General features: G+C 43.4%; 1 protein-coding gene across 1 annotated transcript in view; it reads left to right on the top strand.

Moving 5' to 3' along the window:
• The first annotated feature begins 2247 nt into the window (after positions 1-2247).
• The window catches only part of rhbdl1 (rhomboid, veinlet-like 1), a 69060-nt gene continuing 56014 nt past the window's right edge, over positions 2248-15293 (top strand). Inside the window, exon 1 of the mRNA XM_084176434.1 lies at positions 2248-2692. Coding sequence (XP_084032560.1) covers positions 2654-2692 — 39 coding nt within the window. The 5' untranslated portion in view covers positions 2248-2653. The remainder of the gene's footprint in view (positions 2693-15293) is intronic.

Here is a 15293-nt window from a genome sequence, read left to right as displayed (position 1 = left end):
GAAACATAGGTGTTACAGACTGGGTCAGAGAGAGGTTGAAAATGTCAGTGAAGAAACTTGCCAGCGTCCTGGTAATCCATCTGGCTCTGCGGCCTTGTGAATGTTAACCTGTTTAAAGGTCTTACTCACATCAGCTACAGAGAGCGTGATCATACAGTTGTCAGGAACAGCTGGTGCTCTCACGCATGGTTCAGTGTTGCTTGCCTCGAAGTGAGTATAGAAGGCATTTAGCTCGTCTGGTAGGCTTGTGTCACTGCGCAGCTCTCGGCTGGGTTTCCCTTTGTCATCCATGATAGTTTGCAAGCCCTACCACATCCGACGAGCATCAGAGCCGGTGTAATAAGATTCAATCTTAGTCCTGTATTGAAGCTTTGCCTGTTTGATGGTTTGTCGGAATGTGTAGCAGGATTTCTTATAAGCATCCGGATTAGTGTCCTGCTCCTTGAAAGCGTCAGCTCTAGTCTTTAGCTCAATGCGGATGTTGCCTGTAATCCATGGTTTCTGGTTGGGATATGTACGTACGGTCACTGTGGGGACAACGTCGTCGATGCACTTATTAATGAAGCCGGTGAATGAATTGGATGAATCCCGGAACATATTCCAGTCTGTGCTAGCGAAACAGTCCTGTAGCTTAGCATCTGCTTCATCGGACCACTTCCGTATTGAGCACATCACTGGTACTTCCTGTTTGAGTTTTTGCTTGTAAGCAGGAATCAGGAGGATGGACTTGAGGTCCGATTTAACAAATGGAGGGCGGGGGAGAGCTTTGTATGTGTCTCTGTGTGTAGAGTAGAGGTGATCTAGAGTTTTTATCCCTCTAATTCCCTGAAACTCATCTGGACCTCGAAGCTAGTTCACACAATGTGTTCCCCTCTAATCAGGGACTGATTTAGACCTGGGACAACAGGTGTGTAGAATTAATTATCAGGTAGTACAGAAAACCAGCAGGCTCCGGAACTCATAGGGTAAGAATTGAATACCCCTGCTCTAGTTGCATAGGTGACATGCTGGTAGAAATGAGGTAAAACGGATTTCAGTTTTCCTGCATTAAAATCACTGGCCACTAGGAGCGCTGCCTCTGGATGAGCATTTTCTTGTTCCATTCCGCTCGTCGAGTGCAGTCTTAGTGCCAGCATCGGTTTGTGGTAGTAAATAGACCGCTACGAAAAATACAGATGAAAACTCTCTTGGTAAATAGTATGGTCTATAACTTATCATGAGGTATTCTAACTCAGGCAAGCAGAACCTTAATCCTTAATATTATACCTTAATCCAGAATCCTTAATATTAAAGATCGCGCACCAGCTGTTGTTAATAAAGAGACACACACCGCCACCCCTGATCTTACCAGATTCTGCCGTTCTGTCCTGCCGATGCATAGAAAAACCAGCTAGATTTATATTATCCATTTCCTTGTTCAGCTATGAATTCGAGAAGCATAGAATATTACAGTTCTTAATGTCCCGTTGACAGGATAGTCTCGAACGGAGCTTGTCCAGTTTATTTTCCAGTGATTGCACATTCACCAATAGAACAGAGGGTAGAGGTGATTTATTCATTCGCCGCTGTAATCTCACCATGGCGCCCAAATGCCGGCCTCTATAGCACCGTCTTTGCCTTCTACGAGTGTCGGGGATTAGGGCCTAGTCTGGGATAATCAATATGTCTTTTGCCTCCGACACATTGAAGTAGAAGTCCTCGTCTAAATCGAGGTTAGTGGTCGCTGTTCTGATGTCCAGAATCTCTTTTCGGTCATAGGAAACGATGGCGGAAACATTATGTACAAAATAACTTTAAGATCAATGCAAAAAAAGACACAAAATAGCACTATTGGTCAGGAGCCCGTAAAACGGCCACCATTCCCTCCTGCGCCATTCTAATTAGAATGTGCATCCTAGTGTGTTAATATGTGCGTCCTAGTGTCTGAGTGTGATGTTTATTCACATGTTTGTCTGTTACAATATGTGATAGGCCTGCATGTAGATGTATGCATATATTCAGTCTGTTCATAAGTAGCTTAAGTGTTTAATTTCTCTGTCTGTCTGTCTGTGTTACAGATGTGCCTACGTGCATCCGTATCTGAGGCCACAGTGGAGCTTATCCTCTCTCCCTCTCCAAGACGCCCTCCTTGCAGTGAGGAGAGGAGCTACAGCCAGTGGCCCCTCCTTCTCCGGTTCTCATTGGCTGAGAGGAGCCACCTCCCTCCTCTGCCTCATTGGTATGCAGGCAGTGCAGTGTGAGTGAGGAGAGAGGAAAGAGAGAGAGAGAGGGAGCAGTCAGTGCAGTCAGTGCTGTAGGGAGGAGTAGAGTGAGTGAATGAGAGCTGCTGGATCTGCTGTTTGATTGTTTTGCTGGGCTGCCTCCTTCCACACTGCACTGGCACCACAGAGTACCCTGCCACCACTACAGACGCTGCTGATTACCCCGCTAGTTAGCCACACTGCTAGCAGGAGAGCGAGGGGCCACCAGGAATCAGGCTAGCTGGGCTTCTCCATCCTTTGAGCAGGGGACGTAGCCACGTCGTAGAGTGGAGGGGCTGACACTACGGTTTAGGCACCCAAACCTCCCTCTCACCACCACCACCACCAGCAGCCCGCTCACTCCTCCCTATGCCCTTGTCCTCTGTGGCTCCTCTCAACTCCCTGGCCAGTATATGGATAGAAGCTCCCTGTTTCAGCTCATACAAGAGCAGGTAAGCAAGCAAAGCAGCGATTGGGGGTTTCTATGGTTACCGTCTCCTGCCAGCAGCCAGCCGCTGTCTGTCTATCTAAGGATGTAAGGCAAGAGGCAGGGGTGAGAACTGCTGCTAGGGGAGGGGGTTGGGGGAAGAGGGTGATGTCGGCACACTGGGGTTGAAGGTGTAGTAGACTGATGCTACTGAGGGATAGGCAATGTAGGGTCATGGAAGAGTAGACCTTTGAAGGTGAGGTCAGATCATGGGTCACAGTTTGCAGAGGTGGGAGTGGCATGTTTTCCTGGTTTACCTGTGCAGCAGTGGTATGAATGGATTGTAGGTAGCAGTGGTTATGAGATAATCTACCTGTGGTCATGAGGTCATTTACCTGGGGATGGTTGGTCCTGACCTGATGATTTTACTGTGATCAGTAGGCCACTCATCTGGGCACTAGCTCTGGTTGTAGCTGTGTTATTGTGTGCCGTAGGTCTGTCTAGACGTCTAGTCTTTTTCCTAGTCCTTGAGTATCTCAAAGACACTCAGAGATGTTATTCTTGGCCAAAGAAGAACCCAGAGGCGATGCTGTTCTCTGCAGTATCAAGGTCCAGCAGACAGCCACAGCCTCAAGCACCCTTTCAGCACTCTGAGGCATTTATTCATCTTTGAACATTCTTAAACATTTTCAGTTCTAGTATTTTGTTAGCTAAGTCAAAGCCTACTTTAATGCATCTTTTTATCAACGCTGTGTGTGTGTGTGCATGCTAGTGTGCATCTTATCAGTCCCCCCCTCATCCCTCATTCATGTTATTAGCTGACTGGACCATCCCACTGTTCTGAGGCACCAGGGGGGGATTTGGCTGATTGACAGATAGATTGGGCAATCATACTGTCCGAGAGGGAGGCATTGATTATCTGCTACAGGGTCTAAGGGTCACGAGGGGCCCATCAGGAACACATTGATCAACAGACTTAGAGGTGTGTGTGCGTGCGTGAATGCGCGCATGTTTTACCTGACCTTTTTTCAATATTTGTGTGTGTGTGTGTGTGTTTATGTATGGGAAGGAGAAAAGCCACCAAGGAATATTGTGTGAATATCAATGTGGTAAAAGGATGTGTGGTTGTCATGATGGTGGTTTTCAGAGTTCCCAAGTAGCAGCAGGCATAGTGAATCATTTATGAATCAGCAATTCATCGAAGGTACACAGGTGATAGTGAGAGAATACTGTAACTTTAATGTGTGTGGTTTCGGTGGAGAAACACTCTTTATGTTAGACGGCTAGTTGCATGCACCTCTTTCATATTGTGCTGCTACATGAGACTGCAGAGACAGAGAGAGAGCGAGAGGGCGCTACATTAGCTACATGAGTGACTTTATTAGTCTTTGTCTGCAGGAGGTAGCAGTGCTGAGCTCTGGCTATTCCTGTCCAACTCCCCCCCCCCCCCCCCCCCCACACACACACACAGATATTTATATAGCCATGACACTTAATAAGGAAACAAACTGGGAGCTAGAGCGCCACCATCACTGAGCCATACGATCATTAGTTGATAAATATCTCATCTGCGATTCCCCTCCTTACAGAGTTATTTTCACCTGCTACATAGAGAAACTGTTATACAGTTTTGACGTATATATGCCAACCATAGCGTGGATAAGGTTCTTATGTTTTCCTTTCATAGAGGTCTGATACCATCAGTGTGGTGCTTTTCATGCACGCCATTTGAGGAATGTCTCTTGCCGTTTTCTGTGTGACTGTGCTGGATGTGTAAATGGAAGAAAATGTAGTAATGGGTTCGAGAGAGAGAGCTGTTGTGGTGGCCTGGCTGCCACCATCTTGCAGTCAGTGCCACAGTAGCTGCTGCTGCTGCCGTATGATAATTACAGAGTGGCCCAGTCAGAGAACAGCTGTGGATCACTGGTTAGCTCAGACACTAGCGCTATGCTAATACACTGCCACGCAAGTACTACTGCAACACTTCTACTACTCTCATACTACTGAAATACTCAGATGCTACATGTATACTACTACACTACTACACCACTCTAGTACTACTACAGTACTATACTGAGTGTACAAAACATTAAGGACATCTGCTCTTTCCATGACAGACTGACCAGGTGAATCCAGGTGAAAGCTATGATCCCTTATTGATGTCACCTGTTAAATCCACTTCAATCAGTGTAGATGAAGGGGAGGTGACAGGTTAAAGAAGGATTTTTAAGCCTTGAGACAATTGAGACATGGATTGTGTATGTGTGCCATTCAGAGGGTGAATGGGCAAGACAAAATATTTAAGTGCCTTTGAACAGGGTATGGTAGTAGGTGCCAGGCGCACCGGTTTAAGTGTGTCAAGAACTGCAACGCTGCTGGGTCTTTCACGCTCAACAGTTTCCCGTGTGTATCAAGAATGGTCCACCACCAACTTGACACAACTGTGGGAAGCATTGGAGTCAACATGGGCCAGCATCCATGTGGAATGCTTTCGAATTGAGGCTGTTCTGAGGGCAATATTATGGAGGTGTTCTTAATGTTTTGTACACTCAGTGTATATTGCTGCACTGCACTCCTACTACTACAATGCTAAATTACTACACTCATGCTACTACAGTACTCCACTCCTACTACTACGTAGATAGGTACTGCACAAATAATTACTCAAAGTACCTAGATTTGCTGTGTAATACACGGGAAACTGTTGTGAGGATGTAGGACTTGCACCGGGGACATGCAAAAAGCTTCCTTGTTTTTATTTATGGTTGAGGTCTGTTCCCAGGTCAGGGTCTTCTCCCCCTCCCCACTGTAGTGCTGGCTGCTCAGTTAAGTGAGTTCTGCAATGGGGTCAGCCTCAGTGGCTGGTTGCTCTGTTGACGGGAATTGAGGTCCTGGGGGTTAAAAGTGCGGTCATTCCCCTGCAGCCTCCTTCTCATCTGCACTATTTCATCCCCCTATCTTCATCCATCCTCTTCCACTTGCTCCCACCATATTTTTCTTCACCCTTTCTCGCTTTCTTTCTTTTCGTTAACCCTTTCCATTCCTAGGTACTGGTGTCACCCCCCTTAGGCCCTTAGCCCTCCCCTTTTTCATCATCCCTTTTTCACCAGCCCATCCTTTAATCCATTCCCCTCATTATCTCTCCATCCATCTATATCCTTCTTTCCCTACTCCAGTGCTCTCCACCCCCCTCTCCATCCCTCCTCCCCTGTCCACCTCCCCCTCTAACCTTTCTTCATCCCCTCTCTCCCCTCTTTATCTCCTTCCGTCTCGTCTTCGAGCACTCGTAAAAGGGAAATGCAAAAAGCTGTGACACACAAGCAACCTGTAACCATGGCAATGATGTGGCTTGTCAACGCGTCATCCTCCCGGTGTTGGATCACTTCAATAACAGCTCCCTTTCAGCATCATCCCCTCCCTCTTCTCCTCTCTCACCCCTCCTCCCTCTCTCTATTTCCCTATCTCTTTTCCTTTCTTCCTCTGTCAGACAGTCATGAACCCCACTACCCTGACTAAGCAAAAAGGCTCCGCTTACAAGCAACGTTCACGCGACTCCATTTTCCCAATTAAATGTATTGATTGTTAATAGTTTTAATTACCAACAAGGACCAATCCTTCAGCACCTCTTCACCTTCTCAGAAGATGGTTGCTCATGGTACTTGTCAAACCAGGCTGGTCTCATAGACTAGACATAACATAATAAACAAAAATCTGGGACGTTCAAATTAGTATGATATGTTACATTTGGTATGCTTATATAAGACAGAAGGTTACTTAAGGGAATAACGAAAGGAGGGTTGTGTGTTCGAATCTCATCACGGACAACTTTAGCATTTTAGCTAATTAGCAACTTTTCAACTACTTACTACTTTTTAACTATTTTGCAACTACTTAGCTTGTTAGGTAACCCTAACCTTAACCCTTTAACTTAACTCCTAACCTTAACCCCTAGCCTAGCTTACGTTAGCCACCTAGCAAACGTTAGCATTAGCCACTTAGCCACCTAGCTAATGTTAGCCACAACAAATTGGAATTCGTAACACATCATACATATTGCAAATTCGTAACATATTGTACAAATTGCATTTCGTAACATATCATACGAATTGTAATTCGGAACACATCATATGAATGTTAATAACTAACATATCATACGAAATGTATGATGGACATCCACAAATTAATACATACTATACCAAACGTAACATATCGTTCTAATTTGAGTGTCCCGGATTTTCGTTTACTATGTTACATCTACTCCTGAGTCCAGGTTGGTGTAATGCCCTTAGAGCCAATTTATGCTTGATCCGAAAATGTTGTCGGTGGCGCTGTATGGATGGTGTGTCGCAATTGCGTAGCCTCCGGAGGCACGCAGAGGCCAAACTGAGCTCTGTACCGCATCGCCATTTGCTCAAAAAAATGTATATGCGGAGGGCTCCGTATAGCTCCGCATTGTCATGATTTGTTGACGTTAGGTGAGGGAGGGAGGTCCTGTATAAACACAAACTCACTTCCTTGACAACTTCCTTCACAACAGCTCTGCGCTGCTCCGCGAAGAGCATAATGAATGCCCTGACTTCTGCAGAGGCTGTATCACTGTAAATGCTGCACGACCAATGCAGATGTCGGATTGACCATGCAGCCCCTTTTACAGTAGAAGGTTAAGCAAATGGGTTGTTCCACGAAAAGAGTGCAGTTTGCGTCCCTTTTGATATTCTAAGTAGAAATTGTGCACCAATATGGAATGTTAAAAGCCTTTTATATTAAATGAAGTGCCCTTTAATATAAACCACATGGAGAATTCAATAAATCAGATTTTTTATATGAATAAAGACATGCTACCGTGCACTCGCTGCGACTTCTAGGAAGATTTAAACCCACTTAACCCCAACATTTCTCCCAAGTTTTCACCATCATTGTAAAACCCTAGTTATTTTGTTGCTTTGACAAAGTAATTTCTGAAGATTATTATTTATGTCATGTGATTAGTGATTCATTCATCTGTCCCGCATTTTAAGATCAACCCTGTTACGTGAACTGAACTCTCGTTTTAATATGGTAAAACTATGTAAATATTTTTTCAAAAGAAACATTGAACATCTAATATCTTACCTCCCGAGTGGCGCAGTGGTCTAAGGCACTGCATCACAGTGCTAGCTGTGCCACTAGAGATCCTGGTTCGAATCCAGGCTCTGTCGTAGCCGGCCTCTACCTCAGTTGGTAAAGCATGGCGTTTGCAATGCCAGGGTTGTGGGTTCGATTCCCACCGGGGGCCAGTATGAAAAAGAAAAAAAAGAATGTATGTATGCCCTCACTAACTGTAAGTCGCTCTGGATAAGAGCGTCTGCTAAATGACTAAAATGTAATAGTCAAATCATAGTGTAAAAGCAGGTGAGCTGGTTTTACTATTTTTGGCCATTTTATGGTGTTTTGTGGTGGAAAACTGAGCGGGTCAAGCATAACACGTCAACCCTGTTATCCATAGATAGACAGGCTAGAAATGTTTTAACAATTTCAATTTTTTTATTAAACTTACATTCAATTGCCACTCCCTGTTGCACACAACAAGCTTCCATTCTGTCACGAGGGGATTTATAGCTGATTTAAGATGAAGTTTTCAACCCTGTTAAGGTCAACCCTGTTACTTTATTTGGCACTTAATAGGCACTTACTATAGTCTTTTTATTTTTTTATTTTTTGAAATGGGAAAACTGTTTTTTTATTAAGTTGAACATGTGCTCTTTACGACAATGTTAAAATTAGGTGAAATCAAACGTTTTTTGACTAAGTTACACTTCTCAAAAGGCATCGAATTGGTGGAACGACCCAAATACTGTCTCTATGTACAGTATAGGCTACAATTCAATGTTCAGTGTAAGACCCCATTGTAACCATGGCGATGTGACGATGACATATGGAGCCAGACAGTGATCCAACATCCCCAGCGGTGGCTCTATGTCCCTCTGTCGCTCCGAGTGAGAGAGAATCCTATTAGAATCTAATGTAAACTTCACTGCCCACTGGGCACAGACGTCAGTTCAACGTCTAGTTTTGATTTACATTTGCTTGAGTTGTCAACTAACGTGAATTCAACATGAAATCAACAAAACATTTCACCATGTCATTGGATTAAGGTTAAATGTTGGGTGAAAAAAAATCCCTTAGGTTGATTACTTTTTTCAAATCCAATCAGTTTTCCACGTTTATCTAACGTTATCACATATAATTTTTGTTGTTGAAATGACGTGGAAACAACATTGATTCAACAATTCTTTGCCCAGTGGGTGGTGTGTGGAACTGTGGATGCAGAGCACCGAAGTGTCACAGCCTTCTTATAGGCTTGGGCTGTTTGAGCGTTAGAGCAGTCTGACTGACTGAATGCTAGACAGTGGTTGAGCAGTCTGACTGACTGAATGCTAGACAGTGGTTGAGCAGTCTGACTGACTGAATGCTAAACAGTGGTTGAGCAGTCTGACTGACTGAATGCTAGACAGTGGTTGAGTAGTCTCTAACGCCCTCTCGATCTATTCCTCTATTTCCCTTGCTCTCCTTATCTCTTTCTCAGTTCAATACAAATTATCTCTCTAACTTGTTCTCCCCCCCTCAATATATCCCTCTCCCTCTCTCTCCCCCTCCCTCCTTCCCTCCACCACGGCCGTAACTGTTCGCCTGCGTCCCCCGGATTTGCCTTCCAGATTTGCCTATTAAGCAGCACATTCACCGCTCTCTCAAACAACGAACTACCCCAGCTCGGAGTCGGCTCAAGTAGGCAACTAGAGACGCTGCTGACAGTGTGTTTGCGAGATGACGGACAAAAAGGCAATTGTAAAACCATCCTGTGACACCTGTCGTGTCTACAGACATTCCCCAAACAAACAAAAACCGACTCTCGAAGAATGAGTGCACAACTGGTAAATAGTCCCTTATAGATACAGTATGTCAGTCAGTCAGGTGGCTTGCTGCCGGCAAAGACTTATATTGCAGTAACGTTGAAGGCAGTGGCAGTCAGTGTGGTTTAAGACTTTTAAGATATTTATTTTTGTTATGAGCATGGCCTTATTTCTATTACAGCATATTGGATGACTGTCATTCATATTCCATTCACCCAGCTCAATGTAACATCAATAGGTTTGGTCTACTACGTGATACTCAAATTTGCCCTATACCCATCATGAGGTTGCTACATCCTAGCCTACAAATGAAAGTTTATAACGTAGGTGCACAGGTCGAGAGACAAATTGGAGTAATCAAGGTGACAGACAGTGACAGTGATTCAATACCGCCTGCAGCTAGCTGATCTGGGGTGTAATCATTAGTCCTAAAACAAGAGTTTCTGTTGGACAAATTCAGGTATGTCCTTCAATGTTTCGTTCCGCTTAAGAAATGTTTTGCAACAGAATCTGCGGAATGAATACACCCCTGATCACCCGCACACACGGTCATCACTAGCTTCTATAGCCACAAAGTCATAAACCCCACCCATTTCTAAAATGTATCTTCTTAAAATTTGATTTTAAACCTTAACCTTAACCACACTGCTAACCTTATGCCTAACCTTACATTTTGACTTTGTGGCTGTGGAATCTGACTTTGTGGCTGTTGAATCTGAATTTTTACCTTTATTTAACTAGGCAAGTCAGTTAAGAACAAATTCTTATTTACAATGACGGCCTACACCGGCCAAACCCGGACGACGCTGGGCCAATTGTGCGCCGCCCTATGGGACTCCCAATCACGGCCGGTTGTGATACAGCCTGAAATCGAACCAGGGGGTCTGTAGTGACGCCTCAAGCACTGAGATGCAGTGCCTTAGACCGCTGCGCCACTCGGGAGCCTTTCATAGCAACCACATACAGCATCATCACTTTGCTCATTATATAATTCCTTCTCGCATCTATGCGCTCTCCTCCTCTCACCTTTTCCCTTTGCTTGTGGACGTCAGTGCACAACACAACAGCTGTTTGTGACAAGGCGCAAAAACCTCTCCCAACCAAATCTTGATACCATAACAGCTAATCGCTACACAGCCTGCATCGTTGTCACCATATTAACATTATAGTCAACAAACTAGAACTAACACGCTAGTAAACCCACAATCCAATCCATATGTACAGTGGACAGCAGTTACACTGGCGAGCCCAGGTGCAGTAAATTAATGAAACCGAAAGCTTACCTTGACTTGGAAGAGTTTGCTGTGTTGAATAGCCTTAGCCAGCTAACTAACTTAAATATTATTCCTCTCTGTTTGAGTCAGGTTGTTGAGTAGGCTAATTTAGCTGCATTAGCTAAGTAAGTGAAAGGTAAACTAAGAAGAAGAAAGCAAATACAATGAAATATTGCTAGCTCTCTCTCTCTCTCTCTGTGCTGCTTCTCCTTAATTTTTGAAGAAATACATTTGTTAAAAACTGTTTAACTTTGTCTTTCTCTCTCTTTGAGTCAACTACACACCACACTTTATTCACTGCAGTGCTAGCTAGCTGTAGCTTATGCTTTCAGTACTAGATTCATTCTCTGATCCTTTGATTGGATTGACAACATGTCAGTTAATACTGCAAGAACTCTGATAGGTTGGAGGACATCCTTCGGAAGTTGTTGTAATTACTGTGTAAGTCTTTGGAAGGGGATGAGAACCATGAGCCTCCTAGGTTTTGTATCGAAGTCAATGTACCCGGAGCAGTCAATGTACCCGGAGCAGTCAATGTACCCGGAGCAGGATGGAAAATAGCTGTCCTCCGGCTACACGATGGTGCTACCCTAGAGGGTGCTGTTGAGGCTACTGTAGACCTTCATTGCAAAACAGTGTTTTAATCAGTTATTTGGTGACGTGAATATATTTAGTATAGTTTTATCTAAGAAGGATCACTTTTTTAAAAGGGGAATTCCACCCTGGCTCTGCCATGACATATAGTCATTACTATATTATAAACATTACGTTTTTGTCATAAACATCAACATTATCCAAACCACAAGCTAGAATGAGCGCATTTTAATTTCACTGGTAGAATGTGGAAGTTTTGACTTCCTGTGTATTCGTCCAGCATTCATAGCGAATGCAGATACCGCACCAAAAGTTAGATGGGACGTGGCCACAAACTAGGTTGATGGCATTGTTTACTTAGAACGACCAACACACAGTAATCTCAGAACTTCTCTTTTTGAAAATATTAGTTTTTTTTACTAATGTTTATCATAATGCCTGTGTGGTGTTCTGTGCCTGGCTGTGCTAATTACAAACAAGCACAAAAAAAGTTCTACCTACCAGAGATTTACCCCAATGCTGCCAGTGGTTTGCGACTATCAAGAGTGATGCTTACGGTGACCAAAGATTTCAAAGGGATTTTCAGGCTGAATGATGGGGAATCCATTTAGACGACAGCTGAGAAGTGATGCGATACCATCGTTTTCTCCCTTCACAACAAAATGGAATATTCTCGATTAGAGGTAACGTAACGTTAGCTGGACAAGGTAAATTAGCTAGCTAATGTTACAGTCCTGTATTGAACTCTGAAAGCCCTCCACTAAATCATATAGCTAGCTAGCTATCTTTTGGATACACAGTGTCAATCAATTTTGCCTATGCCATGGTAGTCATGCTAGACTCAATCTGGTAGCCGTCTATTCCACCCTTGTCTGGAAAACACTCCGTTACTAAACATAGAATTGTCGAAATAGCTCACTCACGCTCGGTGTGTTGGTAGTAATGATGTATGTGTATAAATTGTCTATGGTTGGTTCTCAGCTGGCTAGCAATCTTGCTGCCAATTTAGTGACTCTAACTAGCTAACAGCAAGCTGACAATATTGAAATGTCCATGTTAGGTGTGCTAAGATAGCCAGTCTGATAGCTATCAATACATTTAGTGGGGTGGTTAAATTGTGTATTGTTGTGTGTTTTGTTGTAGGTGGTACATAATCTGATTCCACCAGCATGTTTCCAACCCCTAGCTCTGCACAAGGTGATGGTAAGTTGGCAAAAGGATTTACAAGCTGACGGCTAAAATAGCTCAATCTACAGTAAGCATGGCACTTCCAGACCATGTAATCAATTTAGTCTACCCCTTTCTCTTTTTGTCTTTTCTCTTTGTAAAACTCAGGTTATCTGGAGTCCAATTCACAGGCACTGCTGAAAAATACCCCTAAGCGGCGGCATTTTGGGTACACGAGCATGAGGGAGGGGACACACCTTGCGGTTATGGAGCACAACAAGATTGTGTGACAAAAATGAGCAAGGGACACTGAAAGGTATAAAATCAAGACTACAACAGTAATGACACAACCACCTTACTCTTCTCTCTGCAGATTCTAAAAACACAATACAAAGACACGTCTACAAAAATCCCCTGTCAAAGCCTACTGTTGACAAGCATGATCTGTCTTAAGTCAGTGGGCTGGGGGGAGGTTTACAGATAGGTCTTTGAGATGAAGAAGGGGTTTTGGTTGTGCTTAGAAACAGTAAATGTATTGTTGCGTATGAGAACGATTGAAAGGTGCAATTTCTCCTCAGTCTCCGAAACACAACAATACATAATGTGTAAAAACTGCCTTACTAAGACATTTCACACCTTCTGCAGCCCCCCAGCCCATTCCCTTTGTTGACTGATCTTCCCTCTCAAAAGCAGCTCCCAATGTCCCTCATTGTCCCTAACCAATACACTAGTCTGTCTCTAAACACTTAGGTCCCAATCGGTTGACACCTTTACCAACAAAGGCATGTTGCCCTACGTGTTGCCCTACGTCTCTTCCACAAAAAGGGTAAAATGTTAACACCACAACCATGTCTTTCCAGGAGACGTGCAGTACCAGCAAATCTTCAGCAAGAGGTGCAAACAGTTGGTGGTTAAGGTCTACGAGCCTTACACAACTTCTGTCAGTCTTATCTAGCTGGCTGTACACCGCAGATGGGACAAGATCATTCACCACAAGCACTAGCTTCCACAGCCCACCATGCCAAACATCATTGCCAGTGTACCAAAGTCGGATAATGGACCATAAATATGAATATTTTCGATCAATCCTCGAAATGTGTCTGCCTTTATGGATTCACAGAAAATATTTATGTAAGCTTTACAGGGCTCTGTAGCATCAAACAGATGTTAGACGTTCAGATCTATCCAAATCATGTTTATTTGTCCAAATCTAAAATACACGGGAGTGTACAATATTTAATGCTAACTCAAAAAGAGAACTGGGTATTCAACAATAATGTTATATGGTAAAAGAAACATATAAAAAAATACAGTATGAACAGTGTAGTACAGTTCAGTGTGTCTCAGGTGTAGTAAATTGCAGAGAGCTACAGATTGTTACAACAGATAATGTGATTTAACCAAAGATTGTTGGTATCCATTACTGGGAGTTACAGGATAGGTACTGTTTGGTGTAGCACAGATAATTTTTTGCCAACCTTAGCTTGGCGATGCTGTCTTCATCCTCGATTCGTGGAAACAGGAGTCTCAAAATGTCAGTGTCCAGTTGCAGGGGTTCCATTAGAATTTTTAAAATGCTCCGTTATTAAAATAAATACTTTTTTGCTCCATGAAATAATCCAATAGTGTACGCCGCCATCTTATCTATTTCAAGTCTTCTCTGATCGAGACAGGTGAGTGTCCACCCCAAAGTGCCGCATGTCATGATGACAGACACCTGTCTCGATCAATGAGAGAAGACTTGAAATAGATAAGATGGCGACGTACACATTGTTCAAACTGACCCCCTGCAACTGGACACTTTATGAGACTCCTGTTTCCAAGAATCGAGGACTAAGACAGCATTGCAAAGCTAAGGTTGGTTGAAAATTCTGTGATACTCCGAACAGTACCTATCCTGTAACTCCCAGTAAAGGATACCAAAAATCTTTGGTTAAATCACATTATCTGGTGTAACAATCTGTAGCTACGAGAACTGGTGATCAGCAAATGATGAGCGAGGTGGTCATGATGAAATTACCATTCGAAAGAAACATACAGTAAGTTCAGGGAACACTTGTACAGCTGTGGAAGGAGTGTTGTCAGATCAAACTGCCATTCAGCTCCTCTTGAGTCATCTTCTGCTTGAAATCCCGCATAATGTCCAATCCATCGAGAGGGATACAGTTCTGCTACAATGATACATGCAGGCAAAGGAATTCTGTTTCTCTACAAGAATCCGCCTTTAGTGCATTTCGCACTACTTTTGGATTATAATTGGATTTTAAGTCTTGTATGAATGTCCTACTTAATATAATGTTTGTGTCATCGCAAATCTACTGCATTATACTTCAAAAACAATCAAAACATAATTGTAAGCGTATGAGAACCCCAAAAAGTTATTTTGTTTAGAAGTAATACAAACGTAAATCTAGGCTATGTTGAATGGGCGCAGATGGCGATAGCTTTCTTACCGCCGCCAAGAATTGCGCGCATCTGTGCGTGATGTCAGTGTGACGTGTACTGGAAAAGGGTCTATAGAAAGAAATATGGCATAACTCTCAGCCTTTGTACAGTGACCAGACCGTACAAATGTACCTAGGTAGCTAGGCAGACAGTATCTAGCTACAGCCATGTCTATCAGTATGCTTAGGCAAATATTTCTTTATAGTAAAACCAGCTTATCAGTTTTAAAGATTTACAACAGTTAAATTGTTGTATT

This window comes from Coregonus lavaretus (assembly GCF_964263955.1).
Source record: "Coregonus lavaretus genome assembly, chromosome: 1".
In the NCBI taxonomy this organism is placed as follows: Eukaryota; Metazoa; Chordata; class Actinopteri; order Salmoniformes; family Salmonidae; genus Coregonus; species Coregonus lavaretus.
Note: the sequence above shows the minus strand (reverse complement) of the source record. Positions and strands in the feature narration are given on the sequence as shown.